At 49.8% G+C, this 24,213-nt stretch overlaps 1 protein-coding gene across 1 annotated transcript; it reads right to left on the bottom strand.

The window, feature by feature from the left end:
* Nucleotides 1-348: 348 nt before the first annotated feature.
* Nucleotides 349-7,179, bottom strand: Itpripl2 (ITPRIP like 2). Its single transcript, XM_052200529.1, has one exon. The coding sequence runs from the start codon at nt 6,564-6,566 to the stop codon at nt 4,956-4,958; it is 1,611 nt and encodes a 536-aa protein (XP_052056489.1). The 5' UTR covers nt 6,567-7,179; the 3' UTR covers nt 349-4,955.
* Between the last annotated feature and the right edge of the window lie 17,034 nt (nt 7,180-24,213).

The raw sequence follows: 24,213 nt of genomic DNA, 5'->3' as shown, positions 1-24,213 counted from the left end.
GTTGGGAGGGGGGCTGGTAGGGGCACAGCTGTACATCTGCAGGGCATTTTCTTCCACATGAGCAAACGATTCTCTCCAGCAGGATCATGAGACAGAGTTCCAGAAAAGCCTCTGAGGTAGACTGGGGAGGTGGCTGAGCTGGTAATGTGATTGCCACCCAAGCAGGAGGAAGACCTGAGTTTAATCCCCAGAACTCATCACACACACACACACACACACACACACACACACACACACACACGGTGCGGTGGAGGAGGGTTGCCACTGAGGTTTGTGTAAAGAAGTTAAAGCTAGTCTAGGCACCAGCACTGACACCCAGATCCCCAAAGCCCATACACAGTCCAGAGGTTCCCACAAGTTCCTTTATTGATATAGCGAAATTGGAAAGAACAAGGTCCCCGAGTGACCAACAGGATCGAAAGTGCAAATACACTCCACTTCGAATGAAGATGAGTGACAGACAGGCCTTGACCACTGGGGCCATGGAAATTGTGTGATGAAGACATCCTTAATCACACAGTTACTATAGCAGCCAACTAGGTCTGATTAACTCTTTGGTCTCTTTTCTTGGAACAAACTTAGGCTGTAACTGTGACCCCCAAACTGTATCCCAATATGCAGTTTGGGGTCAGAAGGCACGTTTAAAACAGCCAGAGCTGGAATGCTTCAAGTCAAATGACTGAGCCAAGACATCTTTGTTTTCCCCCCAAAAGGTGCTAAAATATCCCTGCATATCTAATACTTCCAGAAGCTGCAGATCTCAGTCTATTTTTTCTGTGTACATGATCTGGAATATATCACCCTCTCTTGACTTACATACTAGCATTACTCCCACCCCACTGTGTGCCATAAAAAATAAATAGGTATGTCAAAGTTACAGACAAGCGAAGAAAGAAAATAACTAACACATACCACAGGGGTAACACTGAGCCAGTTTCCCTCTTGAGGATGTCAGAAATTTGGGTGAGGTTCATTTTTTCCACCACAGGAGAAAATTTTCCTTTGTGTAGACCTGGGGAAAGACCTCTTTGTCAAGGTCAAAGGCAGGAAGCACAGTTCTGTGGAAACCATGACTTCCTCTAGGAAGCGACAAGAGATGCTTCGGGAGGAGGCTCAGCCGGTGCTCACCTTGGAAGGAGACCCTGAGTCAGAAAGGAATAAAAAGGCTGCCAGTGTTCTTGGAGGTTGGAATAGTACAAATCCATGCAATTTGGCCCAAAGTTGGAACACTGGCTGGTGATTTTGTTTTGGTTTTGCTGGTGTTTAATGTCTCCAATCAACATTGTGAAGTCCCAGGCTAGGTTACCATGGACAACAACAACGACAAAAAAATTAATTTTCACATAAGAACCAAATACAAAGAAGTTATTCTGCAATTCTTCTTCATTACTCATCTGCAGCCTCCAGCCAGGCTAAGAAGTTGACCTTAAATCACCAGCCAAAAAGAAAAAGAGAAAGAAAAAATTGCCCCAAGTGTTTTCGCTGGGATTTTAACTGGAGAGCCGGGCTTGCATAGGAGCCCTACCAGGAACTGGGGATAAATGTTTTCTGTGGCTGTGTTAATTTTTTTCTGCTGTTATTCCTATTACAAAGCTTAACTCTGACAGATAAAGTAGAAATGAACTAACACACCCCCACTTATATATATATATAACCGTCATCTCCATCTCCATGGCGAAGAATATAAGCCTATATATATATATTCCTGGGGGAAGGCTGACTGTGTAAGGTAAGGGGTCACAAACTGGCGGCCTCAGGTTCAATATCTTATCTTGCTCACTTGATGGTTTTAGACATTTTAAATTACTTCTTAAATTAAAAACCAGTGAGCTTAAGTATTTTAATTTGAAATGCCTATTCTTGGCCCCACCCTTTCTTTTCCAGCCTAGAGCTGAGGTGAGCTGCCTCCTTTAAGGTAGGGGCAGTCCCCACACCCTCCCCCCCCTCTTATTTATCTCCCTGCCTTCAAGCTACTGAGTTTGTGACTCCGGACCGGAAATAGCACATAGCTAAAAACACATACCTAAAAACACATTTCCTCTCCCAAAACTCTCTCCCACCCCTGAGGTGCCCTCACCTGTCTCCCCCATCTCCTCCTTTCACATGCACCTTACGCCCTCCTCCCCCAAGTCCTCAGAGAATATTTGCATCCACTTAATCTGTCTTTTCCTTCATTTTTCAAAATGCATATTCTCCCAGCCCACGAGCATTCCAGGAAGGCTCTGAGCTAGGCAGTGGGAGTTACTAAAGTGTCTGGACGCAAAAGAGCTGAGTCATCTTCCTCAAAAAAAGTTTTCTTTGGGCACTGGCTAAACAACTATTTTTTGGTAGAGCCATCTTAGATGAGAATATTGGCATAGATGACTCTCCAGCACCAAATATACACCCAAAGTGTAGACATGTCAAATGGAGGCCATGACAGTAGCCACAGTGAACTGCAGAACTGAGCTGAATTTAAAGGCCTTGGGCAGCCACTGTACTCAGTTAACAGCCGTATTATTGCATCTGTACACAGTACATGCTTCAGATCACTAAATATTGATCAAAATTGATCGAAATCTCTTAAGTTTTTGTTGCCACATAATGAGAACAACTGTTCAGCATGGCATTTAAATAGAACATTAATATTTTTTAAAAATTTACAAACACAATGCCCATTAATTTAATAATAATAACAATAATAATAATAATAAACTTTAAAAATTTGAGGATGGATGAAACTTTGGGTAATTAACACACAAAAAAGGAAAAAACCCTACAAGAAAGATATTTATATAAGCTATTCATATTTATGATCCTAACCAGATTTATACTTTAAAATATTATCAAGACTTAAAGAAAAATAAAAGGATTCCTTAGCTAGAAATTTCTAGCTTAGCTAGAAATAGTTGGAAATTTGCCTCTCCCCTGTTCTAACTTAATGATAGAGACAGCAACAGGCTGAGTATAGAAATCATGTGTGCATTGTACACACAGACACATACACATACACACACACATACACACACACACACACAGACATATACACACACATACACACAGAGAGACAGATACACACAGACACACAGACAGACACACAGATACAGACAGACAGACATGCACATGCACACACGCACGCACGTATAATCCTCCCTTGGCATTAGTTTTTTAAAGTAATTAAACTCACTGTGAAGTTTCTATCTTTGAAAGAGGCTGACAGACCAACCCTTTCACCCAATGCCGTACCTTTTAACCAAATATTGGCCTCAAAAAAACTAGGAATGACCTCTGGGGTATTAAGAGGAATGGTCCCCAAAACAACTCAATGAGACAGCCCTTCCTCTTTCAGTCAGAGCTGCAAAGGACAAATGAGAAGTCCCTACAAACAATCTATCCCCCTTGATTGCCAACTGGGTGCCCCAGAGAAAGGGGTTTGCAGAGTTCCCTCCACATAGCTAAGAAATTAAACAATGACCCTATTCATGTGACTACTTTTGTCTTCCAACCTTCACTTAAAGGAAATCTATAGGAGCACAGATCTTTGTTGTAAAAAATAATAATAATAATAGAAAATAAAATCCTACTGAGACTGACCACACTTCCCATCCGGAGGGAGGAAGCTTTCTAAACTTGAACTGCTATTGGAAGTTGTCTGGAAGGCGGGAGCATAGGAGGCACTGGAGAGTGGGTTCCTCCCAACAGCAAGGGGCACCTAGGCCACGGCAGCAAAGCACTGCACGGCCAGCTCCCTCCTTTCTCCTTCAGTTCCCGCCTCTTCTGCCCACTGCTGGGGACTGTCTAGGAGCACACACCTCAAGTTACTATTTTGCAAGTCATAATCAGAAGCAAGAACTGGCCTTCAAGACGCTATGAGGCTGCCCGGGCAATCAAGAGCCTTGCATCCACTCCCCTGATATCAGGCATCACGGAACCTTAACCCACACCAGGCAGCATGCCAAATATTTTCTCCTCAAAGGTCCTCACACTCTGAGACAAGCCTACAGGACTTTGCTCAGAAGCTTTGAAACCTAAGCGGGTGGTATCCAGCTGATGGTGAGCCCTAGGCAGGATCTTTTCCAAGACTTGTGTTCTACACTTTTGCCAGATCTGTCTTAACTAAGGATCTTTTCCCTCTGCATTCTGCCTGGCTCAAATGAACAGGTACTGAGTGTCAAGTGCAAATCCCCACCTATGACCCAGAGGAGTGCTGAGGGCGGCTGGCTGCTTTTCAGAGCCGTGGTCTTTCATATAACTGTGCAAAAGTTCTTTTGAATAGGCCCTTGGTTCTGAAAAACACAGAACAAGAAAACGACTGGACATAAAGGGCCACTTGCTCTGAAAGTCTCTGACCAGCTCCTGGCTACCTCTTAGCATGGGTCGATTAATTTATGACAACTCCATTAATCTTATTCAACAAACTTGTGATTGTACCACTAAAAAAATACATGCATGCTCATAGAGATAGCTAAATTAGGACTCTGGAATGCTAACAGCCGGACTAGAATTTCAATTCCAGTTGTGGATAAGGATTCTTTAAAACAAAAACAAACAAACAAATAACAAAACTAGGGGTCCAGGATGTAGCTTCGTGGTAGAGGGACCACCTAGCATAGGGACCCAGGACTCCAGCCCCAGCACTGAAACATACATACAAAACCCCTTCAAAACTACCAGCCAATTGAGAACCTAGTAACTACCAAATAAGTATATCAGAAATGATTGGTTCTAATAAGTTGGGGACCGAGAGATCTGTGTATTGAGATATCCTGCAGACCCAGGATACTCTAATAGATCTGCAGAAGATGCCAACTACTGTCTTAAGCCATGGAGCCTAGGACAGAACATTTGTGCCATCAAATCCTGTGATATCCTTCAAATTTTCCAACACCTCGAACAGCTCATCTTGAATTTAGCTGCCATTCGTACTCTCATCCCGTGGGAAAGGGGCATTTGGTCAGGTGGAGTGTAATCAGGGTTCATGGTTCATCTTCAGGGAAGCCCTGGATGCGTTGACTCCGGGGTGCAGGACACCTGGCAAGGTAGCGGGGACCGCCGTAGACCCGGAGAAGCTGGGGCAACCTTCGCCAGGTGGACAGCAACCGCGCTGCTGCAAGCTCCCGGGCGTGCGGATCGAAAGGTGCCAGGAGGTCAACAGGAGCAGCCTCGCGCAGCACCTTGGGCAGTGGGCCAACCTCGGCGGCTGCCCCAGCAGGGCCTAGGACACAGTGGAAGAGGTCTCGGCGTCGCAGCAGGCAGTCCCTAAGGAACTTCACCAACCTCTCCAAACATTCACTTAGGTGTGCCTCATCCCAGCTAGGCGTTGGACCACCCTCGGTCAGAAGCACCTCCAGCACCGCCGTTTTGAGCACGTAGGAGGACAGGATGCGTCCCCAGTGTGTGGCAGCCACCGGGTCCAGCCCGCGGGCACCCAGGTCTCGAAGAGCCTTAAGCAGCTGCAGGCACTTAAGGTAGCAGGCACCTGGAGGTGCCCGTTCCTGAAGCCAGCCCAGCAGTTTCTGCTCCTGACGTGCTGTGTTCACACCCCACAGTGCCTCGGCGCGCAGGCCACCCGGAAGCTCTGACAGGGCTCCGCTAGGCGATGGTGGTGGTGGCGGTGCCACAAGGAAGACGCCATCACCCAGGTGGACAGCGGGGATGAGGCGCACGGCCATGGAAAGGCGGCAGCAGCCATAGTCTGTGCGGCAAGGAAGGATGTGAAGGGTGGGGGGCTGCTCCAGACCACCTGGGGTCAAACTGACCCGACAGCGACCCTCCAAGCTGTAGCGCACGGTGGCCAAGGAGCGCTGTAGGTGCGCCTGGAACCAGCGCAGCACCAGGGTAGCTGAGAGGTGGCGACGGCCCTGCACATCCACACAGAAGCCTTCAGCGAAGGGCTTGCAGTCGCGATGCCACTGACTCGTCGTGGTCCCGGATGGCGAGGGCGGTGCCTTGAGGGCGCACACGAAGCAGCTGCGGAAGGCCGGAGTCAGCGTGGGTTCGGTCCCCAGGCTCCGCGGCTCCAGCGCCACCTGCGGCGGGAGTCGCAGTGGCACCAGCACGTCGAAGCTGTCGGGTCGGCGGATTTTATGCTGTTCGTAGGCGCTGCCCACTTGGATGAAGTCTCCCCGGAAGGCCAAAGCCAGAGCTCCCCCGGTGATGGGGCCCGGAGATCCTCGGGCCCGGCCAGCTTGCACCAGTTCACCCACGATCCGGCTCACATGCGCCTTGCTGTGACCTAGCACATGTGGCGATAGCCGCACCTCGTGCTCATAGTAACTCTCCAGTAAGATGCTCAGGCCTGGCTCTTGCAAGGATCTGGCTGAGAAGTTGGCATGGCCACACCGACGGGAAGAGCCTGGCAAGAGGCGCTGGCGAATGGCGTGGCGACATCGTAGGAGGATGTAGCCGAGGAGAAGAAGGATGGCCACCTTGAGCAGCGGGAAGCCGCTGTCTGCGCCGTCGGGGGGCTCGGTCCGAGCTCCCTCGCTGCTGCTGCGTAGGGCATGGTAGAGGCACACCAGCGCCGTGCACAGTCCGGTCACTAAGGGCCAGAAGACCCGCAGGTTGAGCGTGTACCGCACGGACATGCCGGGAGCCCGGGTGGCCCAGGGCGCGAGCCCGGGTGGTGTCCCCTGCCCAGCATGCGCGCAGCGGCCCGGCGGCCCTGAGGCCCCCGTGTCCTTGGCCTTGGAGGAGGCTCCCGGCTCGCAGCGCCGGGGCCAGCAGCCCCGCCGCTCTGCCTCCACTCTCAGCTCAAGTTCCCCTTCCAGGCGCCGCCCGTGCAGCTCGCTCCGGCCCCTGACCGCGCCCTGTCCCTGTCCCGCTCAGTCCCAGCCGTGCTGCCCTGGGCTGGCTTCTGCCCCGGACTCCTACCCTACCCTGGGCGGCCCTCCTGGCTCCACCACAGCAGCGCACAGGGGCGACCGGCCGGGTTACTCGGGCCCCGGAATTTTCTTCTTTCGGAGGGGAAGGCCGCGCGGGGCAGCCGGGAGGAAATGCCGGATTCTGGAGCCTCGCGGGGAGGGCGGCCCCCTCCTAGCCTCCTCCTGGTTCGACGCCGGGTGGCCAGAGGGACTTCGGGACTTGCCGAGACTGTACTCCCGAGGGCTGCTCCCGGGTCCCCCCCTGGAAGGCAGAACAGGGAAGGCCTGGTTCCGGGGCGGTGGCTGCATCTGATCCCGCACTTACTGGGAAGTTGCCGGAGGAAGGCTTGCAGCCCCACCGCCCGGCCCTCCCTTCGCCCGGCCCCACCCCCAATGAGTCCCGCTGGCGGCGTGGCAGGCTCGGGCGGAAGTGGCCCCTAACTGTCTGCGGCTGTGCTGTCTTGTAAATCTATGTAGAGTAAGTACCTACTAAGCACTAGGCAGGAGCCTAAGGGACTGGGAATACAGTTGACAGCGTGAAGGTTCTCCTGCCTGCCGTTTGTTTAAGCTCACAGCCTGGTAAAATGGAACTATGAACAGAGTAGTGGTGACTGCCTCTGATCCCTGTACTCCAGAGGCTGGAGTCATGAGTTCAAGGCCAGTCTGGGCTACATAGACTGTCTCAAAAACAAAGATCCCACTTGCTGATGTTATGAAAGGAAGCTGAATGAAGGGGTACAGGTTGATCCTCCAAAGGATGATTCCCCCAGAGTCCTGCCCAAACTGTAGGGTGTCTGAGGAGGAGGAGGAGGTAATGTTGGATCTGAGACCTGAGAGAGCTGGTACAAGGCGATAATGATGATTTTTACAGGGCTTGATACCCAGCCTCATCACCTGAGTTTGATTCTGGAAACTTCCACAAGTTACCCTCTGACCTCCTGTATGCAAGCACGCACACACACACACAGACACACACACACACACTCACACTCACACGGTGTTTTGTTTTTGTTTTGCAAAGGACTTATGCCTCCTGTGTTAGTCACGTGGTACATATTCACTATACACTTTAATGCTAATGCTAATACATACTGGTAAGACATTAGTGCTAATATCTATTGTTAATAAGTAGTATCTTCTCTGTTTTTCTGATACTAGAGCCCAGCCAGGTTCCAAAGATCGCCAAAGGTCACACAGAGCTGTGATTCCATCTGGAGGAGTCAGAGGGCAGGGCGACCAGGGAAGAGGTCCACGGGTCCCTTCTCATCCTCTGGGCATTTTTTTTTTCTGAGTCCTTTGTGAGGACTCTGCGGGAACCTGGCGAGCCTGTGCTTTCTCATGACATGATAGTCCCAGAAACCATCTGAATTTATTTGAATTGTCGTCCGTATTTGTTCACACTTACTGCGCCTGGCCAGTAAGGAGAGCAAGGGTAGATGAGTTAGAACGTGAGAGCCCAGCCATGGAAGCAGGATGGAGGGTCCTCCCAGCATGAGTCCATGAGCTCCTGAGTGAAACGAATCCTGCTAAGCAGTGCGCGTGCGTGTGCATGTGTGCGTGCATGTATGTGCGTGTGTGCGTGTGTGTGTGTGTGTGTGTGTGTGTGTGGTCACTCACATCTATACGTGAAAGCCATAAGTCAGCCTTGAGTGTTAGTTCTCAGATCCACCTTGGTTTTTGAGACAAGGTCTCTTACTAGACCTGAGGTTGCTGATTCAATGGCCAGTAGCCAGGGATCTGATTGTCTCCAACTCCCCAGTGCTGGAATTCCACATGTGTGCTGTCATGTGCTGCCCTTCCATACCTGCCTCCTCACAGAGGTTCTGTGAATGGAACTAGGGTCTTCATGCTTATGAAGCAAGTGTTATATTGTTTGAGCCACCTCCCCAGCCCCTGGATATAGTTTTAGAGCCCATGTATGCTGTTGCCAGAGTCCTTGGGAGCTACTGGTCCTCAGTCTATGCTGGAATCCTGAAGTAGGTTCTAACATCAGTGAAGGAATGCTCAGCTGCAGAATGGATGAACTTGCCAGCAAGACTGAGGACAAGTAGGCAAAAAGAAAAAAGCTTGCTCGTCCACGCCCTTTTATTTGGGGTGCCACCAAAATCTGAGGCCCAGATTTAGGATGACTAGTCCCACTTCAAATGATCCAATCAAGAAAATCCCTCATGCTGGGCAGTGGTGGTGCACACCTTTAATCCCAGCACTTGGGAGGCAGAGACAGGCAGATTTCTGAGTTTGAGGCCAGCCTGGTCTACAGAGTGAGTTCCAGGACAGCCAGGGCTACACAGAGAAACCCTGTCTTGAAAAACAAACAAACAAACAAACAAAAAAACAAAAAGAAACAAAGAAACAAACAAAGAAAGAAAAAAGAAAGGAAGAAAAGGAAGAAAAAGAAAATCCCTCACAAGAGTATCCTCTTGTGCTTCAGTTGATAACAGATGCAGCCAAGTTGACAACTAAGATATGCCACCGCACACCCACCCCTTGACAACCTGAACCACACTAAGATTGCCTTATGTCAAATTTCATCGCCAAATGAAAATAATAACTAGGCCATCATTCTGCCCCACGTGATATAACTAGCCACATACAATCGCTAATGCATTATATATTTTAGAATAGGTGGCAATGTCCCTTAAGGACTGCTTAGTCCTTTAGTGTCTCGTGTCTTAAATGTGATAATAATCACTGATATTATCTCAACCTATGGTATATTACGTTAGAGAAATGAAAGAAAGCACAATTGTCTGCTCAGTGTATGTGTTCATATGCACCAACACATTCTTAACACTTGTGTCGATTGTAATCCTGTCTGCAGCTGGTCACGTGGCCTTAGCTGGTATTTATAGCTACCTTCCTCTACGCGCCACTCTCAGTAAGCACTTCAGCAAGTCTTGGCTCTTTTCCTGGAGGAGTGGCCATGCCTTCACCCCTGTTGGCCTCTGCTGTAGGTAGATATGGCACTCAGCAGCAACCGAAGCCAGGCCAGGCTTTGTGAGTGGAAGTCTGTTGGGCTGAGCCCATCTATAACCTGCATCTCTGCCACCATGGCCACTTTGTTCATGGGTTTATTGGGCAGTGACAAGGATGCAGGGGCTGTCTGTCCCAGAATGTGTATTAGATAAGAAATTACAGACTAGCTAACAAGGGGACATAGATACAGCCAGACATGGTTTTAGGGAAAACGTGTTGCATCAAGGTAATGGGAGTCAAAGGTGATCCTATTTCAGGTTAAGCTGGATCTAGGTCCAATAAGTCCACATATACCTGTTTTCCTTCTGCCTCTTAGCTCTGTTTTCTCCTAACAGACTGGGTTCTGACAGTCTCTATATGCCAAGGGTTAGCCTAGTTAACATTTTTTCTGGGTTCGAAGGAAAAGAGAGTCTTGCTTTCCCAAAAGCTGTAACTAATGTTTTGCCTTGGGATACTGCCAGGTCATGTGTGAAAAGTGACCAAGTAAAGAAAAGCACTGACAGTCCTCTCCTGTGTTGTGCTCCCACCTCCAGATTCTATGTTCAAGCCCAGGCCTCAAGATGACCACGTGGAGACAGGGGTTTAGGGAGTTTACTATGTTTAAATGAAGTTGTAACGATGGGCCCCTAATCTGATAGAATCTGTGACGAGGCACGGATGCCTGGCTGCACACAACTCACCAGAAGACTGACCATAAGGATCCGGGAGAGGTGCCCATCTCTGAGCTGGGAAAGCAGTCCTCCTCAGAAACCTAACCCCACCCTTCACTTCCCAGCCCCCAGACCCAGGGGTAGAGAAGTCTCATTGTTTAAGTTTCTCCACCTGTGGTATTTGAAGTCAGCCCACAATGACTAATACTCTGGGTACCCAGCCCGGGGAACGGGACACAGGGTCACTGTGACAAGGGTGTTCCCCTAGAGCAAGTCACAGTGCTGACAGAAGAGGGCTAGGAAGAACAGAGGCTCCCCATTTATGCCTTTTTACTCTGGTCCTCTTGTCTCTAGAGTAGGGAGGATCATGACACCAACTAAGTGATTAATTTTTCCTTATTAGATATGGTGGCATATACCTCCTACCACCCAAACAATGGCAACACCATAGATCGGAGCTCAGCAAATACTTTTTGTGAGGACCCACCCGTTGGACAGTTTCAGATTGTAAGCCAGACTCCCACAACTGCTCAGGTCTGCTCAGTAGCCGCAGCGGAGCTCTGTTCATTTCCTGGGCCACCTAGAATGAAGCAGTACAAAGGAGTGGCCTGAAAATGAGGTTACTGGGCATGGTGACACCTGTCTGCAATCCGCACTTGGGAAGTTCAGGCAGGAGGATCCTAAGCTTAGGGCCAGCCTGGGCTCCATAGTGAAATCCTGTCTCAAAATATCACAACAACCAAACTGATGTCTTTACAGTTCTAGAGGCTTCTGTAGCAAAGCCTTCTTCCCCTAAAGCCCCAGAGCGATAACACTGCAGCATCTGCCATCTCTTTCCTCTGAGTTTGTTGGCGTCTCTGTCTCCAAATCTCTCTCTCCTTTGCTTTTTAATTATGACAGCTGTAAGCTGGGCACGGCGGCTCACATCTGTAGCTTCAGCACTCGGGAAGCTAAGGCAAAGGGTTCCTATGAGTTTGAAGCCAGACTGGGCTTCACAGTAGATACCAGACCAGCCTGGGCTGAAGAGTGACATCTCTTGTTTGTCTCAAGAAACAAACAAGCAACAAAGATCAGCCATGCCAGATGTGGCAGCACAGACTCGTGATCCCAGCTTCTTGGGTGACAGAAGCAAGAGAAGAAACTCAAGTTCAAGGCCTGCCTGGGCTACAGAGAATTCAAGGCCAGCATGGACAGTTTAGGGAGAACTTGTGTCATAAATTTGAAAACTACAGAGAGGGCTTAGGGTGCAGCTCAGGGGCAGAGCATTTGCCTAGCCTGTGTGAGGGCCTAGAGCCAATACCCAGGTCCAAGAGTGCGGGAAGAAGATGTCATTCCAGTGTGACGTCATCTCACATCGTTTATCTCAGCGAAGACACATTTGAATGAAGTCTGATTCACAGATAGCAGAGCCAGAGTGTTTCTGTGTCTGGGGACATCTGACCTAAATCACTGTAACAGCTTCCGAAACTACGTCAGCATGTGGGTGGAGTCAACTGTGCTACTTATTTATAGATGCTGAAGCCTGAGTTTCTAAACACTGAGATAGACACAATTTGATTCCCGCCCCCCCCCCAAGTAGTTAAGATCATAAACCAGGCATGGTAGTATGTACCTATAATCCTAGCACTCAGGAAGCTGAGACAGGAGTATCATGAGTTCAAGTCCACCTAGACTATGGAGCAAGACCATGTTTCAAGAAAAGCAATTAGTTACTTGATGCTAAAAACAAAAACAAAAACCTCAGCTTGAGGGGTCTCCTCCGTGCCTTGCCCCAGCAATCCCCTGCTGGGTCCTCCATTCATAATCCCCTTACCCCTCACAGCTGCCAAAGTAGCTTTTCTACAACCTGATCAAATCACAAAGGCTCTCTTCTGAAACTTGATACATTTTCTTGTGGTCTCAAGACCCTGTGCTCTTTTCTCTTCTCCCTGCAGCTCCCTGCCCTTCAGTACCTCAGGCTTACTGGTTCCCACCTGTCTTAGTTTGCTTTTCTCATGCTATGATAAAACATTGACCAAGAACCAACTTCCAAGTCATGTGTCATCACTGAGGGAAGTCAGGGCAGGAACTCAAGGCAGGAACCTGGAGGCAGGAACTGAAGAAGTGGCAATAGGAGAGTGCTGCTTCCTGGCTTGTTTGGCCTGTTTTCTTATACACCCCAGGATCACATGCTCATGGGTGGTGCCATCCACAGGAGACTTGGACCTCCCGTGTCAATCATTAATCAACAAAAAGCCCACAGGCCAATCTGATGGAGGCTCTCTGAGTTACTATTCTATTGCTGTGAAGAGACACCATGACCAAGGCAACTCTTATAAATAAAACATTTAGTTGCTACAGTTCCAAAAGTTAGTTCATTACCATCATGGTGGGGAGCATGGTGGCGTGCAGGCAGACACGGTTGGTGCTGGTGAAGTGGTGGTAAAGTGGTTGAGAGCTACGCCCTGATCCAGGGCATCGTAAGGAGAGAGACTCACTGGGCCTGGCATGGGCTTCTGAAGCTTCACAGTTCATCCCCAGGGACACACTTCCTCCACCGAGGCCACACCTCCTAATCCTCCTAATCCTTTCAAAGAGTCCCACTCCCTGATAACTAAGAATTCAGATATATGAGACAGTGGGGGCCACTGCTATTCAAACCACCACAGAGACAATTCCTAAGCTAAGGTTCCCTCTGCCCAGATGACTCTAGCTCGGGTCAAGTTGACAAGAAGCCACAGCACACCATTGTTGTTCCTTCTCTATCCTTGGACCCTATACCTATTCCCTATGACCAAGGTTCTGCCCCTGACTCATAGCTCCCTCCCTCCCTTTTCCCACATCCTGTCAGGGACCCCTTCCTTAGCTCTGCCCAATGAGCCGGAGATAGCAGTCCCCATCACTCTGTGGTCACACCCCACTTTATTTTTCTGTGTCACAGGACACAGTTGGCTCTCTGTATCCTTGGATTCAACCAGTTGTGTGTTGAAAACATTGTTTAAAATTTTCCTCTGGGACTAAGGAGATGGGTAAAGCATTTGCTTCAAAATCATGAAAAATGGAACTCAACTCTCCATGAAGCCATGAAAGCCTAAAGTGGCAGCATCCATCTGAATTCAGGCTTCCTACAGTGGAAGGAGAAAGTACTGATGCCTGATGGATCACACACACACACAGACAGACAGACAGACAGACAGACAGACAGACTATTATGTCCTGAATACATGCGGACATCTACATTGCAGATTGTTCCCTACAGAGGACTGTGGAATAAGAATTCACAGAGTCTTGACATTGTATGAGGCATCTATCACAAGTCATCTAGAAAAAATTTCAAGTCAAAGGTTACACATATGGCTTCTGCCTTTTGGGTTTTAATATCCAAAGGGGTCCTAAAACAAATCACCACCCCAATCCTGAGGGAGGTGGAGTATGTGCCCCCTCCCTGGTACTCAGGGATGTGGAGTATGTATTGACTGTTCTGTGATTTATTCTTTTGTCCTTGTGAAGGGTACTACAGAAGCAGACCTGCGTCTGTTTCTCTTGTTCACTACTGTACTCCCAGTTCCCAGAGCAGTGTCCAAGACATGCTATTCCCTGATAACTATGGTTGGGCATTTGCTTAATGGCAGGTTACATTCTGCAAGGAGCTTTGCTTTGCAATCTCGTTGTTTCGAGAACATCACAGACTACCCTTGCACACACTAAGGGTGTCATCATCTATGGGACCACCGGGGTCCATTCCGGAACAAAGCACACCGCTCTTGGCTGGATTTGCTGAGTGTTTCAGTTTTCCGTGACTGCTGTGAAATCGCCATACACCGGATGGCTTAAAACCACCCAGGTGTGTCTGCTCAGAGCTGTGGTCTGGGTGAGGAACAGCCACACAGGCTGAGGTCGGCTCACTTGGTCTCCAGTTGGCAGTGCTGTCTGGGGAGGCTGTGGAGCCTTGGCACGGGAGGCACTGCTGACGGAGGTGAGTCACTGGTGTGTGTGAGGGGGGCAGGTGTGGGAGAGGTTACACCTTTGAGAGGTATGCCCTGTCGCCACCTCCACCAGAAGTCTCTGCTTCCTGATCCACCTGGATGTGAACAAGTCTTGCCCCATCCCCCATCCCCCACCCCTTCTTTACCACGATAGACTGTGCCCTCTAAGCCACAAGCCAAAAGAAGTCCTTCCTTCCTATATGGGTTAGTTTTCTGTTGCTATGACAAAAATACCCGGGACAAGGGCAACTTGTAGAGGGAATGGTTTATTAGGAATTATGGCCCCAGAGTGATAAGAGTCTGTCACCATCACAGCAGAGAGGTATAAGGCAGGCAGGTAGAGGGCACAAGTACTCACAGATAAGGAGAAACAAGGAGTGTTAATCACACAGGGCTGTCTCCTCAGTGAAGGAGATGTAGACCTTGTTTCCACCCAGAAGGTTGGGAGCAGATGTTAATAACCTGGCGACCGTTCCTATGTGTCGAGCCAGACCTCACCCTAACCTCCAGAATGTTTCTCCCAGACACTCCCTCCATGGACTTTTGTCTTTAGCTTTGATTCTCGGCCAATAGAAGGCACCCTTACGGGAGATGTCACAGTCTGGTGACCTCTACACTATCTCCAGAGCAGATGTCCCTTGTACTTGGCAAAGAGTTTTGATGCAGTCACACCTGAGGCTGTATTGTACACATAGGACTGGGATAATTGTTACTACCAGAAAATGTTTTTCCAAAAGTGTACCGGGCTTCAAGGTGTCTAAAATAAACTGGTGTCAGACTTCAGAAGTGTGGACCAGCACCCGACTAAGACTCTCTGACCCGGTTTCCTCCTCACTCATTCCGACCACGCCTGCCGGCTGTGATGCTTCCAGGGATCCCCACAGTGGGCATGGCAGCAGGGAGAGCTGAACGCTGCTGCGACATCTCTTCCAGGAGGAAGAGAGAGCACACTGGGAACGGTACAGGGTGTTTGAAGACCCAACGCCTACAGCCAGTGGCATACTTCTTCCAGCAAGGCCACACCTCTGAAACCTACCTAAAAAGCATCACCAACTGGGGACCAAGTATTCAGCTGCCTGAGAATATGGAAGACATCTCACTCAAACCACCACAGTTACCACAGTTGCTTAAGTTGAATAACAAGAAAGCAACGGCTGTGCGTCCAGTTCCAAGGAACAGAATTTAAGGTGTCAGAGGGCTGGGCTCCCTTCCAAGGAGACGGTCCTTCCTGCCTCTTCCATGTCTTGATGTTCTAGCACTCCAGGGTTGTAGACGCAAAACTCCAACCCTTGCCTATGTCCATACATGAACTTCTCTGGGATTCTGTCTCCTTTTCTGCTTCTTATAAGAACTCCTGGGTTTGTTTGTTTGTTTGTTTGTTTGTTGTTTTGCCTTTTTTCCCACCTGGGTAATTCTCTGGACTTCCTCAAGAAATGCTTAATTTATGCGTCTTTTTTTTTTTAATTCATGAGTCTTAACTCAAGGATCTTTAATTATATCTGCAAAGATCCTTTTTCCAAATAAGGTAATACTTGGGGACCGGGCACATCTTTTTGGAAGTGTAATGGTCAATCTTCATTGTCAACTTGTCTGGATTTATAATCCCCAAGGAAGCTTAACTCTGGGCCTGACTTTGAACACCTAGAGAGGAAGACCCACCCTGAATGTAGGCAGTAGGCTGGCATCCTAGACTGAAAAACAAAAACAAAACCATGGGGAAGAAAGCCAAACCAGTGGCAACACCCACCTCTGTCTGCTACGACATCCACTCCCATGTGAACAAGCAGCCTCGAGACACACGCCTTCCTGTCCTGGCACACGCCTTCCTGTCCTGGCACACACCTTCCTGTCCTGGCACACGCCTTCCTGTCCTGGCACACGCCTTCCTGTCCTGGCACACGCCTTCCTGTCCTGGCACACGCCTTCCTGTCGTGATCCGCTGACCTCTCCAACCCCGGAACCCAAGCCAACCTTCCCTCCTTTAAGTTGCTTTTGGGGAGGTGTTGGTCACAACAAGACAAGTGACAGATACAGGGGCACCTGTACTTGCCCAGCTGGGCTGAGTGGGGACAGGTCCTGCTGCCATTCTGATTTTGACACCCACTTCCTCAGAGAATGTTCTCCAAAGGGCTCGAGCCTCAGAGCTAGGAGCTTGAAGAATCTTCTGTTGGTGTTGGACCAAATACAAGTTCATCCATTGCTTCCTCCACCACCCACGTCTGTGGGTTCTTCAGTGTGCCAGGCAGCAGAAGGGAACTTGAAGGAAAATGAGACATTCTCAGGTTATAGGATAAAAAGGTCCTCAGAGAGGAGGTGACTGCAGAAAAGAACCAGTTCCTTAGACTTCAGATAATCTTTTCATTAAAAAATAATAATCTCCACTGATGTTCAATATGTGGTGTCAGACACACCTGGACCTTGACGGTCCAGCAAGGCTATGCACACATCTCTTTGGAGTAGAGATGGGTACTGACAGCAGAAAGGGGGAAGAGAAAGAAGTGGCTGCTTCCATGTAGGAGAGCCAGGGGATGCGACCAGACGTCAGTGTGATGGGCGGGCAGTCTGGTGGATCTGTGCCAGGTACCTCCTCGGGGTAGCCTGTGCTAAGCAGCATTGCCTGAAATTCTCAGACAGTGCAGTGAGGCCTGTACCATTTCCCCGTCGAGGGAAAGTGATGCTGAGAGAGTGTAGCAGACTTGTCCCAGGCCACACGTCAGGCATGCCTGATTACGGAGCCCTCTTGGCTCTACTCCCCGGTATACAGTGAGAGGACAGCAGTGGAGCATCATGGGAAGGCAGGGATTGGTCCATCTGCCTCACTAAGGGCTGAAGCTCACGAAGGCAGAATCTGCGCGTTCACCTCAGTACTCCTGCAGCTTTTGCCACTCTTGGTACTTGAGCTGCTTATTGAAATAAATGCGTGACTGCGCAGGCGTGTGAGCAGCAGGGGGCTAGATCAGGTCAGGGAAGCAAACATGCAAACGCTGTGGTCTGTGAGCACGTTCAAGGACGAGGCTGGCCACACCCGCTGTGTGGAAGGCTGTGGTGTTTAAGCGGATACCGTGGTGCCTGCCATTCACCAGCCACTCATTCCAGCCTTCTTCCAGAAGTCGCTCTCATACCCGCATCTGTGCTGTGGGAACATCAGCTCTGCTGCTGTTGCAGGTTTCAGGGAATGGGTTTTTTCTGAAGCTCCCATCCATGCAATCTTGACTCTGTCAGCAGCTCCCTGGTGGGACCTGAGCCACAATTCCTTGGTACCCACCTCTGCTGTGTGACTTTGGGGTCTTCTGAAAGTTTCACTTAGCATCTTCTCTGATTCTCAAACTCTATGTGGCAAGACATACGCTGCTGGCTTTTTGTTTTGTGAGTTTATCTCTAGATCTGGGGATGTGGCTCGGCTAAAAAGCTTGACTTGCTGCTCCCCTGAGACACTGGGTTGGATCCCTAGCGCCACACAGACCTGGCAGAGTGCTGCACACCTGTAATCCCATCACTCAAGAAATAGAGGCAGAAGAGTCAAGATCAAGGCCATCCTTGGTTACAGAGAGAGTTCTAGGCTAGCTTGGAATACATGAGACCCTGTTTCTAAAACAAATTTGTAGTTCTACCACGCATATTACACCCAGATCATCAAACAGACCCTGCTGTTCCCACAAAGAGAAGAGCCAATTGGGGGCATCTGTATGGCTGTCCCCACAACGGTGAGTTAATGCAGTTATTTTAAGACTCAGTAGTCTGAGCCGGGCGGTGGTGGCACACGCCTGTAATCCCAGTACTCTGGGAGGCAGAGGCAAGCAGATTTCTCAGTTTGAGGCCAGCCTGTTCTACAGAGTGAGTTCCAGGACAGCCAGGGCTATACAGAGAAACCCTGTCTTCAAAAAAAATCAAATCCAAAACCAAAAAAAAAAAAAAAAAAAAAAAAAAAAAGACTCACTAGCCTGCTCCAGAGCAGTCAGCAAAAACAGGACCTGACACACAACACTACCAACAATGGTCTATAAGTAGATGAACCGCCTAGTAGCTTGCCTTAGGGTTTTATTGCTGCGAAGAGACAAAGAGACGCCATGGCTAGGGCGACTGTTACAAAGGAAAGCATTTAATTGGAACTGGCCTCCAGTTCAGAGGTTTAGTCCATTATTACTGGCAGGAAGCATGGTGGCAATCAGGCAGACGTGGTGCTACAGAGGTAGCTGAGAGTTCTTCGTCTGAATCAGCGCCAGCAGGAAGAGAGCAGCACTGGGCCTGGCTTGAGCAATGACACTTCCAAGTCCACACCCAGCGACACACTCCTTCGAACAAAGCAGCACTTCCTAGTAGTACCACCCACTATGAGACTACGGGCCACTAATTTCTAAACCACTACCTGCCTCAGCTCAATCTTCTCTCTTAAAGCATCTGAGTGGAACAGGGGAGTCCCGGGGTGAGCGGTGAGCTGGACTGAGAAAGCAACAAAAGCTTTTGTTGGTACTGTCTGGACTCCACCCCCCACAGTTACCTGGCAACAGCCTGGTATGCTCCTCCCCAGTTACCTGGCAACAGCCAGGTAGGCCTGGCCCACTGCGAGAGGGGCTGCTTGGCCCCTCCCTCTCTCTTGCTCTTACTCTCACTTCTTGGCTCTCTTGCTCTCTTGTTCTGTCTTGCCCTCTTGGCCTCTTCCTCTCCACCACGTGGTCATGGCCTGCCTCTACTTCTCTACACTCTCCTTCTCTCTGTCTTTTTCTGCCCCAACTACTCTCTTAACTCCCCTCCCCATCCCCTAAATAAACTCTGTTCTATGCTATATACCGTTGTGTGGCTGGTCCCTCAGGGGGAAGGGATGCCTCGGCATGGGCCTGCTGAGACACCCCCTCCCCCTATACATTACCACACCCCCATGAACATATCTTTTACCTCTTTCTCCTTTTTGATCACAACAGCTTTAAACATCAGAAACTCTGAAACAGGCAAAGGCCTTCCAACCACAGAAACCCTGTGAGTCGTGAGGGGCTGAACTGGTGAGGGGAGGTTGAAAATGGCGGGTCCCAACTGACCAGCTGGCTGGAGGGCACAGGGCTGCAGTGAGGCCTCTGGCTTCTGGGCCTCAGCTTCTGGTCGAAGGAACAGCTGTCGCCTCTGTTCCCAGGATTTGTCTAATTCCCTATGGGACCTGAGGTCATAGAATGAGTCTCTTCCTGGCAGCTCAAGTTTAGGAAGGGGGAGGAGCAGCGGTGGCATGGGATGCAAAGGCCTTTCCTGTTCCCTAGGAAGCAAACCACAGTCTACATTGATTGGAAAGTGAGCCCAAGAAAGCTTTGCAGCAATCTGAGCCAGTTCCCTGCTGTCCAGAGAGGCTTAGAGCTCCTCCCATCTCCTGTCAGCCACAGCAGAGACTGCACCCATAGGGTGCTTGGCAAAGATAGAGTCCCAGCAAGTGGGACCATTGGTTGGCAACTCGTGAGGGAAGTGTTTGGTTTGGGACAGGAGCGGGTGGCACTGAGTCTTGTTACCTGTGCAAGGGAGTAGCACGAGTGATTGTTAAGAGATGCTCTGCCTGAGAAACAGGAATGTAGCTAGGAAAGGGTGCAGACCGGGCCGGATGGATCTGGATTGACCTCTGGTACCAAATGTCCCTTGCCGCATCTACCTGCTGTGTTGACCTCGGAGGATGACAGGCAGGGTGGAGAGGAGACACCCTCCATGAAGGGGCCTGAGGAAGCTTGTCTGGCTTTCAGTTGGTCTGAAGTGTGGGGAGAACACTGGGCAGATGACGCTGGAGAGCTGGTAGTGAGCAAGGTCACAAGCCTCAAGTGTTCCCGTGCCTGGCTAGGATGTCCTCAGTACAGCTGACAGAAGACACTGGACTGCCTAACAGAGACAATAAAAACACGTTCTCTCCACAACTGGAGTAGGGGTGCAAGAGCTTGTTCCCCCGACACACACACCCCCAGTGGTTCCCCCATGGTTCCTTCTATCTCTCTGCTCTGCCATGTTCAGTGCTGCCCTCCTCCTGGTCAAAGAGGAGCACCATGGCTCTGGGCAGTTTCATCCAAATATTGTATCAACCATCAGAAAGCATACCTAGGAAGTCAACCAGATGGCTCAGAGAGTAAAGGGCATGTCACTGAGCCCAATGACCTGAGATTAAGTCCTGAAATCCACATTATAGAAGGAGAGAGCCCATTCCCTTATCGTGAACAAGCAGGATCTCCACCTGCCTGCCCCCAGGCACCTAGCAACAGAAGGGTACATCTTCACTAGCTACCAAGGTTTGACACAGCAACACGTCACCACAGGCCACTTACCCTCCCCGTGTGCATCTATCTCTTAGAAAAGGCCAGTGTGTCATCTCCCCATTCTTCTTTATCCCTCCTCCGTCCCCCAAATAAACCTCCCATGTGAGACCTATCCTATGCGGTGATTCTGTGGCTTCTGTCCCTTAGATCACAACACTCACCATGTCCACTGGCTCTCACATTGGCACAGTGGCACACACAACCACCCATCACACTAAATAAATAATATCCTTTTTTTAAAAAGAAAGAAAGGAAGGAAGGAAGGAAGGAAGAAAAAAGAAAGAGAAAGAAACAAAGAAAACGTACCTAGGAGCTGGGGTAGGGCTCAGTGGGTAAGAGCAGTGGCCACCCAATCCGGAGGGCCTGAGTTGATCCCCAGCACCTCACATAGGCCTGCAATATCACCACTGTGTTGGGTAGAGACAGCAGGTTTGTGAGGCTTGCTGGCCACCAGCCTAGCTCCAGGTTCAGTGAGAGACTCTGTCTCCAATGAGAGACTGTCTCAAGGGAAAAGGTAAAGAGGGACTGAGTCTCCCCTGGCAATGGGCAAAGAGTCACCTTGGTGGTGGTGGTGCTCTTCTACCAGTCATGGGCAGAGCAGATGGCAGTCCTTTGTGCATTCTAGCTTGATTCCTGCCTTAGTGCCTAAAGCTGTGTGTGTGTGTGTGCGTGTGCGTGTGCGTGTGCGTGTGTGTGTGTGTATGTGTGTGTGTGTATATGAATGATATATAATACATAATAATATAATATATATGTATGTATATGTATTTGATATATATATCAAATTAAATCCAGGCAGTTCAGCAAGGGAGGAGGAAGACAGAGGCCTGTTTTGCAGTACAGATGGAGGAAGATGCCCACAGACCTATCCAAAGAGACACAGAGCCCCGCCTACCACCACTCAGTGCAGCATGGGAGGATGAAATCAGAGACCTGAGGACCATCATGCCACCAGTGCACAGCACAGGCAGGCCATAAATACCAGCTTGCCACCACATAGTGAAGACTGTCACCCAGGGGTCCACCAGCTGCGTGACAAGGCTGTGGCGAGAGCCATCCATGTGCAGGGATGTGGTAGAGAGGCTGGAGAAAAAGAGAAGTGAAGCAGCTTAAGCGTTAAGGAGAGAGATGGAACTGGAGACTCAAGGATGGAGAGGAGTAGCCTGGTGTGAGTGGCCAGCCCCACCACCCAGGGCCATGATGAGGACCCAGCCTGAGCTGCTGCTGAGGGCCATGCCTGGATCCGTGGCTCCACAGTGGCAGGGCTCGGTGTGCACGTTCACAGCTCATAATACCACTGCCATGTGTTCATCCCTGGTTGGGGTAGCCACCAGGATGTGGATGTCCAGGGGCTGTGCAGAAGCGGCCCCAGCCCTCATTGGTTCTGGAGAGCTGGCTCCACCTCTCATGAGTAACAGAACCCAGGAGAGCAGGCTCTGCACCTCACCCAGGAAGCACAGTGGAGCTATCCCTGGTGGCAGACATGTGGGTGAGCCAGCCAGGAGGGCATGAATGTGGGAGAGCTGACTCCAGCAGTTGGGCAAGCTGCCCACACAGTTGTGAGTGCAAGAGAGGTAGTCTGTCCCCGTACCTTGCCTGTACAGCACAGCAGAGCTGACCTCGGTGGTAGGGCACAGGCGAGCCGGCCAGGACAGAAGCAGGGAGAGCTGGCCCCACCACTCATCTGCCATCAGGCGGTGTGGGTGCAGGGATGATGCTCTGCCTTGTACCTCACTACCCGCAGCAGCTGGGAGAGCCGGCCCTGGGGTCATGAGAGCCGGTGAGCTGGCCCTGCTCCTTACCAGATGTAGCAATCGGAATAGTAGGCCCTGCACCTCTCCTGGCCAACATAATAGAGCTGGCCCTGGTGGAGGGGGCACCGGTGAGCCAGGCCTGAGGGTGTGAGAGCAGAACTGTCCCAGTCCCTCACAGGCTGCAGCGTCCTGGAGAGAGGGCTCCGGGCCTTGACTGAGCGGGACAGTGGCGCTGACTCCAGAGCCATAGGAGCAGGTGTGCGGCCCTGAGGGCACGAGAACAGGAAAGCCCACCCTGCATCCTGTCCACGGTGCCCTTGGCTGGTCTAGCCAGAGCAGTGCTGGAGAGCTTGCCCTGGTGGCACAGATAAGGGAAAGCCAGAGTGATGACAACTCAGCCACCACCCAGGCCCAGATCCAGGGCTCTGAGTTGGCCAGCCCCAAAATCTATATCATCTGCAAATGGTTGGGACATGTGAAAGGGCCAGACTTGCTGATCTAAAGCTACAGGGTCACCATGACACAGGGCAACAACAGGAAAACCAGGAGTCCTGGTGAAGATTCAGTGTTGATGGCGTCACAGAAGCCAGTGAGCTCTAACCAGACCAATGAGTCATTGCGGTGAACATCTGCAAGTGACGATGTGTGACAGAAGGATGGCCATGGGGCACAGACTACATACATATGTAGTGACACACTACAGTTCCCATGATGAGATGGTTTTCTGTGCTGTGTGTGTGTGTTTGTGTGCTGTGTGTGTGTGTGGGGGGGTGGGTGTGTGTTATTTGTAAGGGGTAGGTTGCAAGAGTGAAGAACGGATGAGAGAGGATGAGAAGATGAGTGAGACTGGGGTGCATAATGTGAAACTCATGAAGAATCAATAAGAAGTTTTTAAAAATTATAAAAGGAGAAACATGATGATTTAAAACAAGAGTAACTGAGTAAGACACTCGGTGCCCTCCCATACCCTCCACGTGAATGCGTGTGTACTCCCTCCCCATACACACATGGAAAATAACATAAAGAAGAAAGAGAAAAGGAAAACCCAGCACACCTACCAAACCAAACTGGAAGAGGGCCTGTCTTTCCTTCTGGGGCCTGTTGAAAAACAGGAAATTCTTTCCGCCATCTCACGAATTAGTCACATGGTCACAAGGCACAGCGAAGGAGGCCAGGGAGTGTAGTAATCACTGTAGATGTCATGGATCCTGCTAAAACGCAGTTCATCGTTATGAGAAATAATGAGTCTAAATCCTGAAGGGTAACTGGCAGGCTGTGCCGCAGCAGGACACCAACAGGATCCACTCACAGCTCAGTCCTGTGTTAACTGTAACTCACACTGATAAATGCTTGCATTTACAAATGGATTCTAAGAGCTCTTGGCCTAAGATTTTTTCTTTGTGAATTTTTTAGTAGAGGTGATGAAGACTACTCTTTTTTAAAGGCAGTCTTGCTATGTAGCCTAGTTGATGTCAAACTCCAAACTTTCGATCCTCCTGCCTCAGCCTCTAGAGTGTGGGACTACATGATTCTTGAGAGTAAGAACTGTCATTTTTGTTTTATTTAGTTTTTTTACTTAAAGATAATGATAGGGTTTTGTGTAGCCTAGAACTTCTGGTCCTCCTGAGTCTACATGCTAAGTGCTGGGATTATTAATGTAAAACCACTGTAGGCTTAGATTTTTCAAAACCTACTTTAATAAGAGTTTTTAAATGCTTCAACCTCCCTTCTATCCCATCACCCACCAGAGG

This window comes from Apodemus sylvaticus, chromosome 1 (assembly GCF_947179515.1).
Source record: "Apodemus sylvaticus chromosome 1, mApoSyl1.1, whole genome shotgun sequence".
NCBI lineage: Eukaryota > Metazoa > Chordata > Mammalia > Rodentia > Muridae > Apodemus > Apodemus sylvaticus.
Note: the sequence above shows the minus strand (reverse complement) of the source record. Positions and strands in the feature narration are given on the sequence as shown.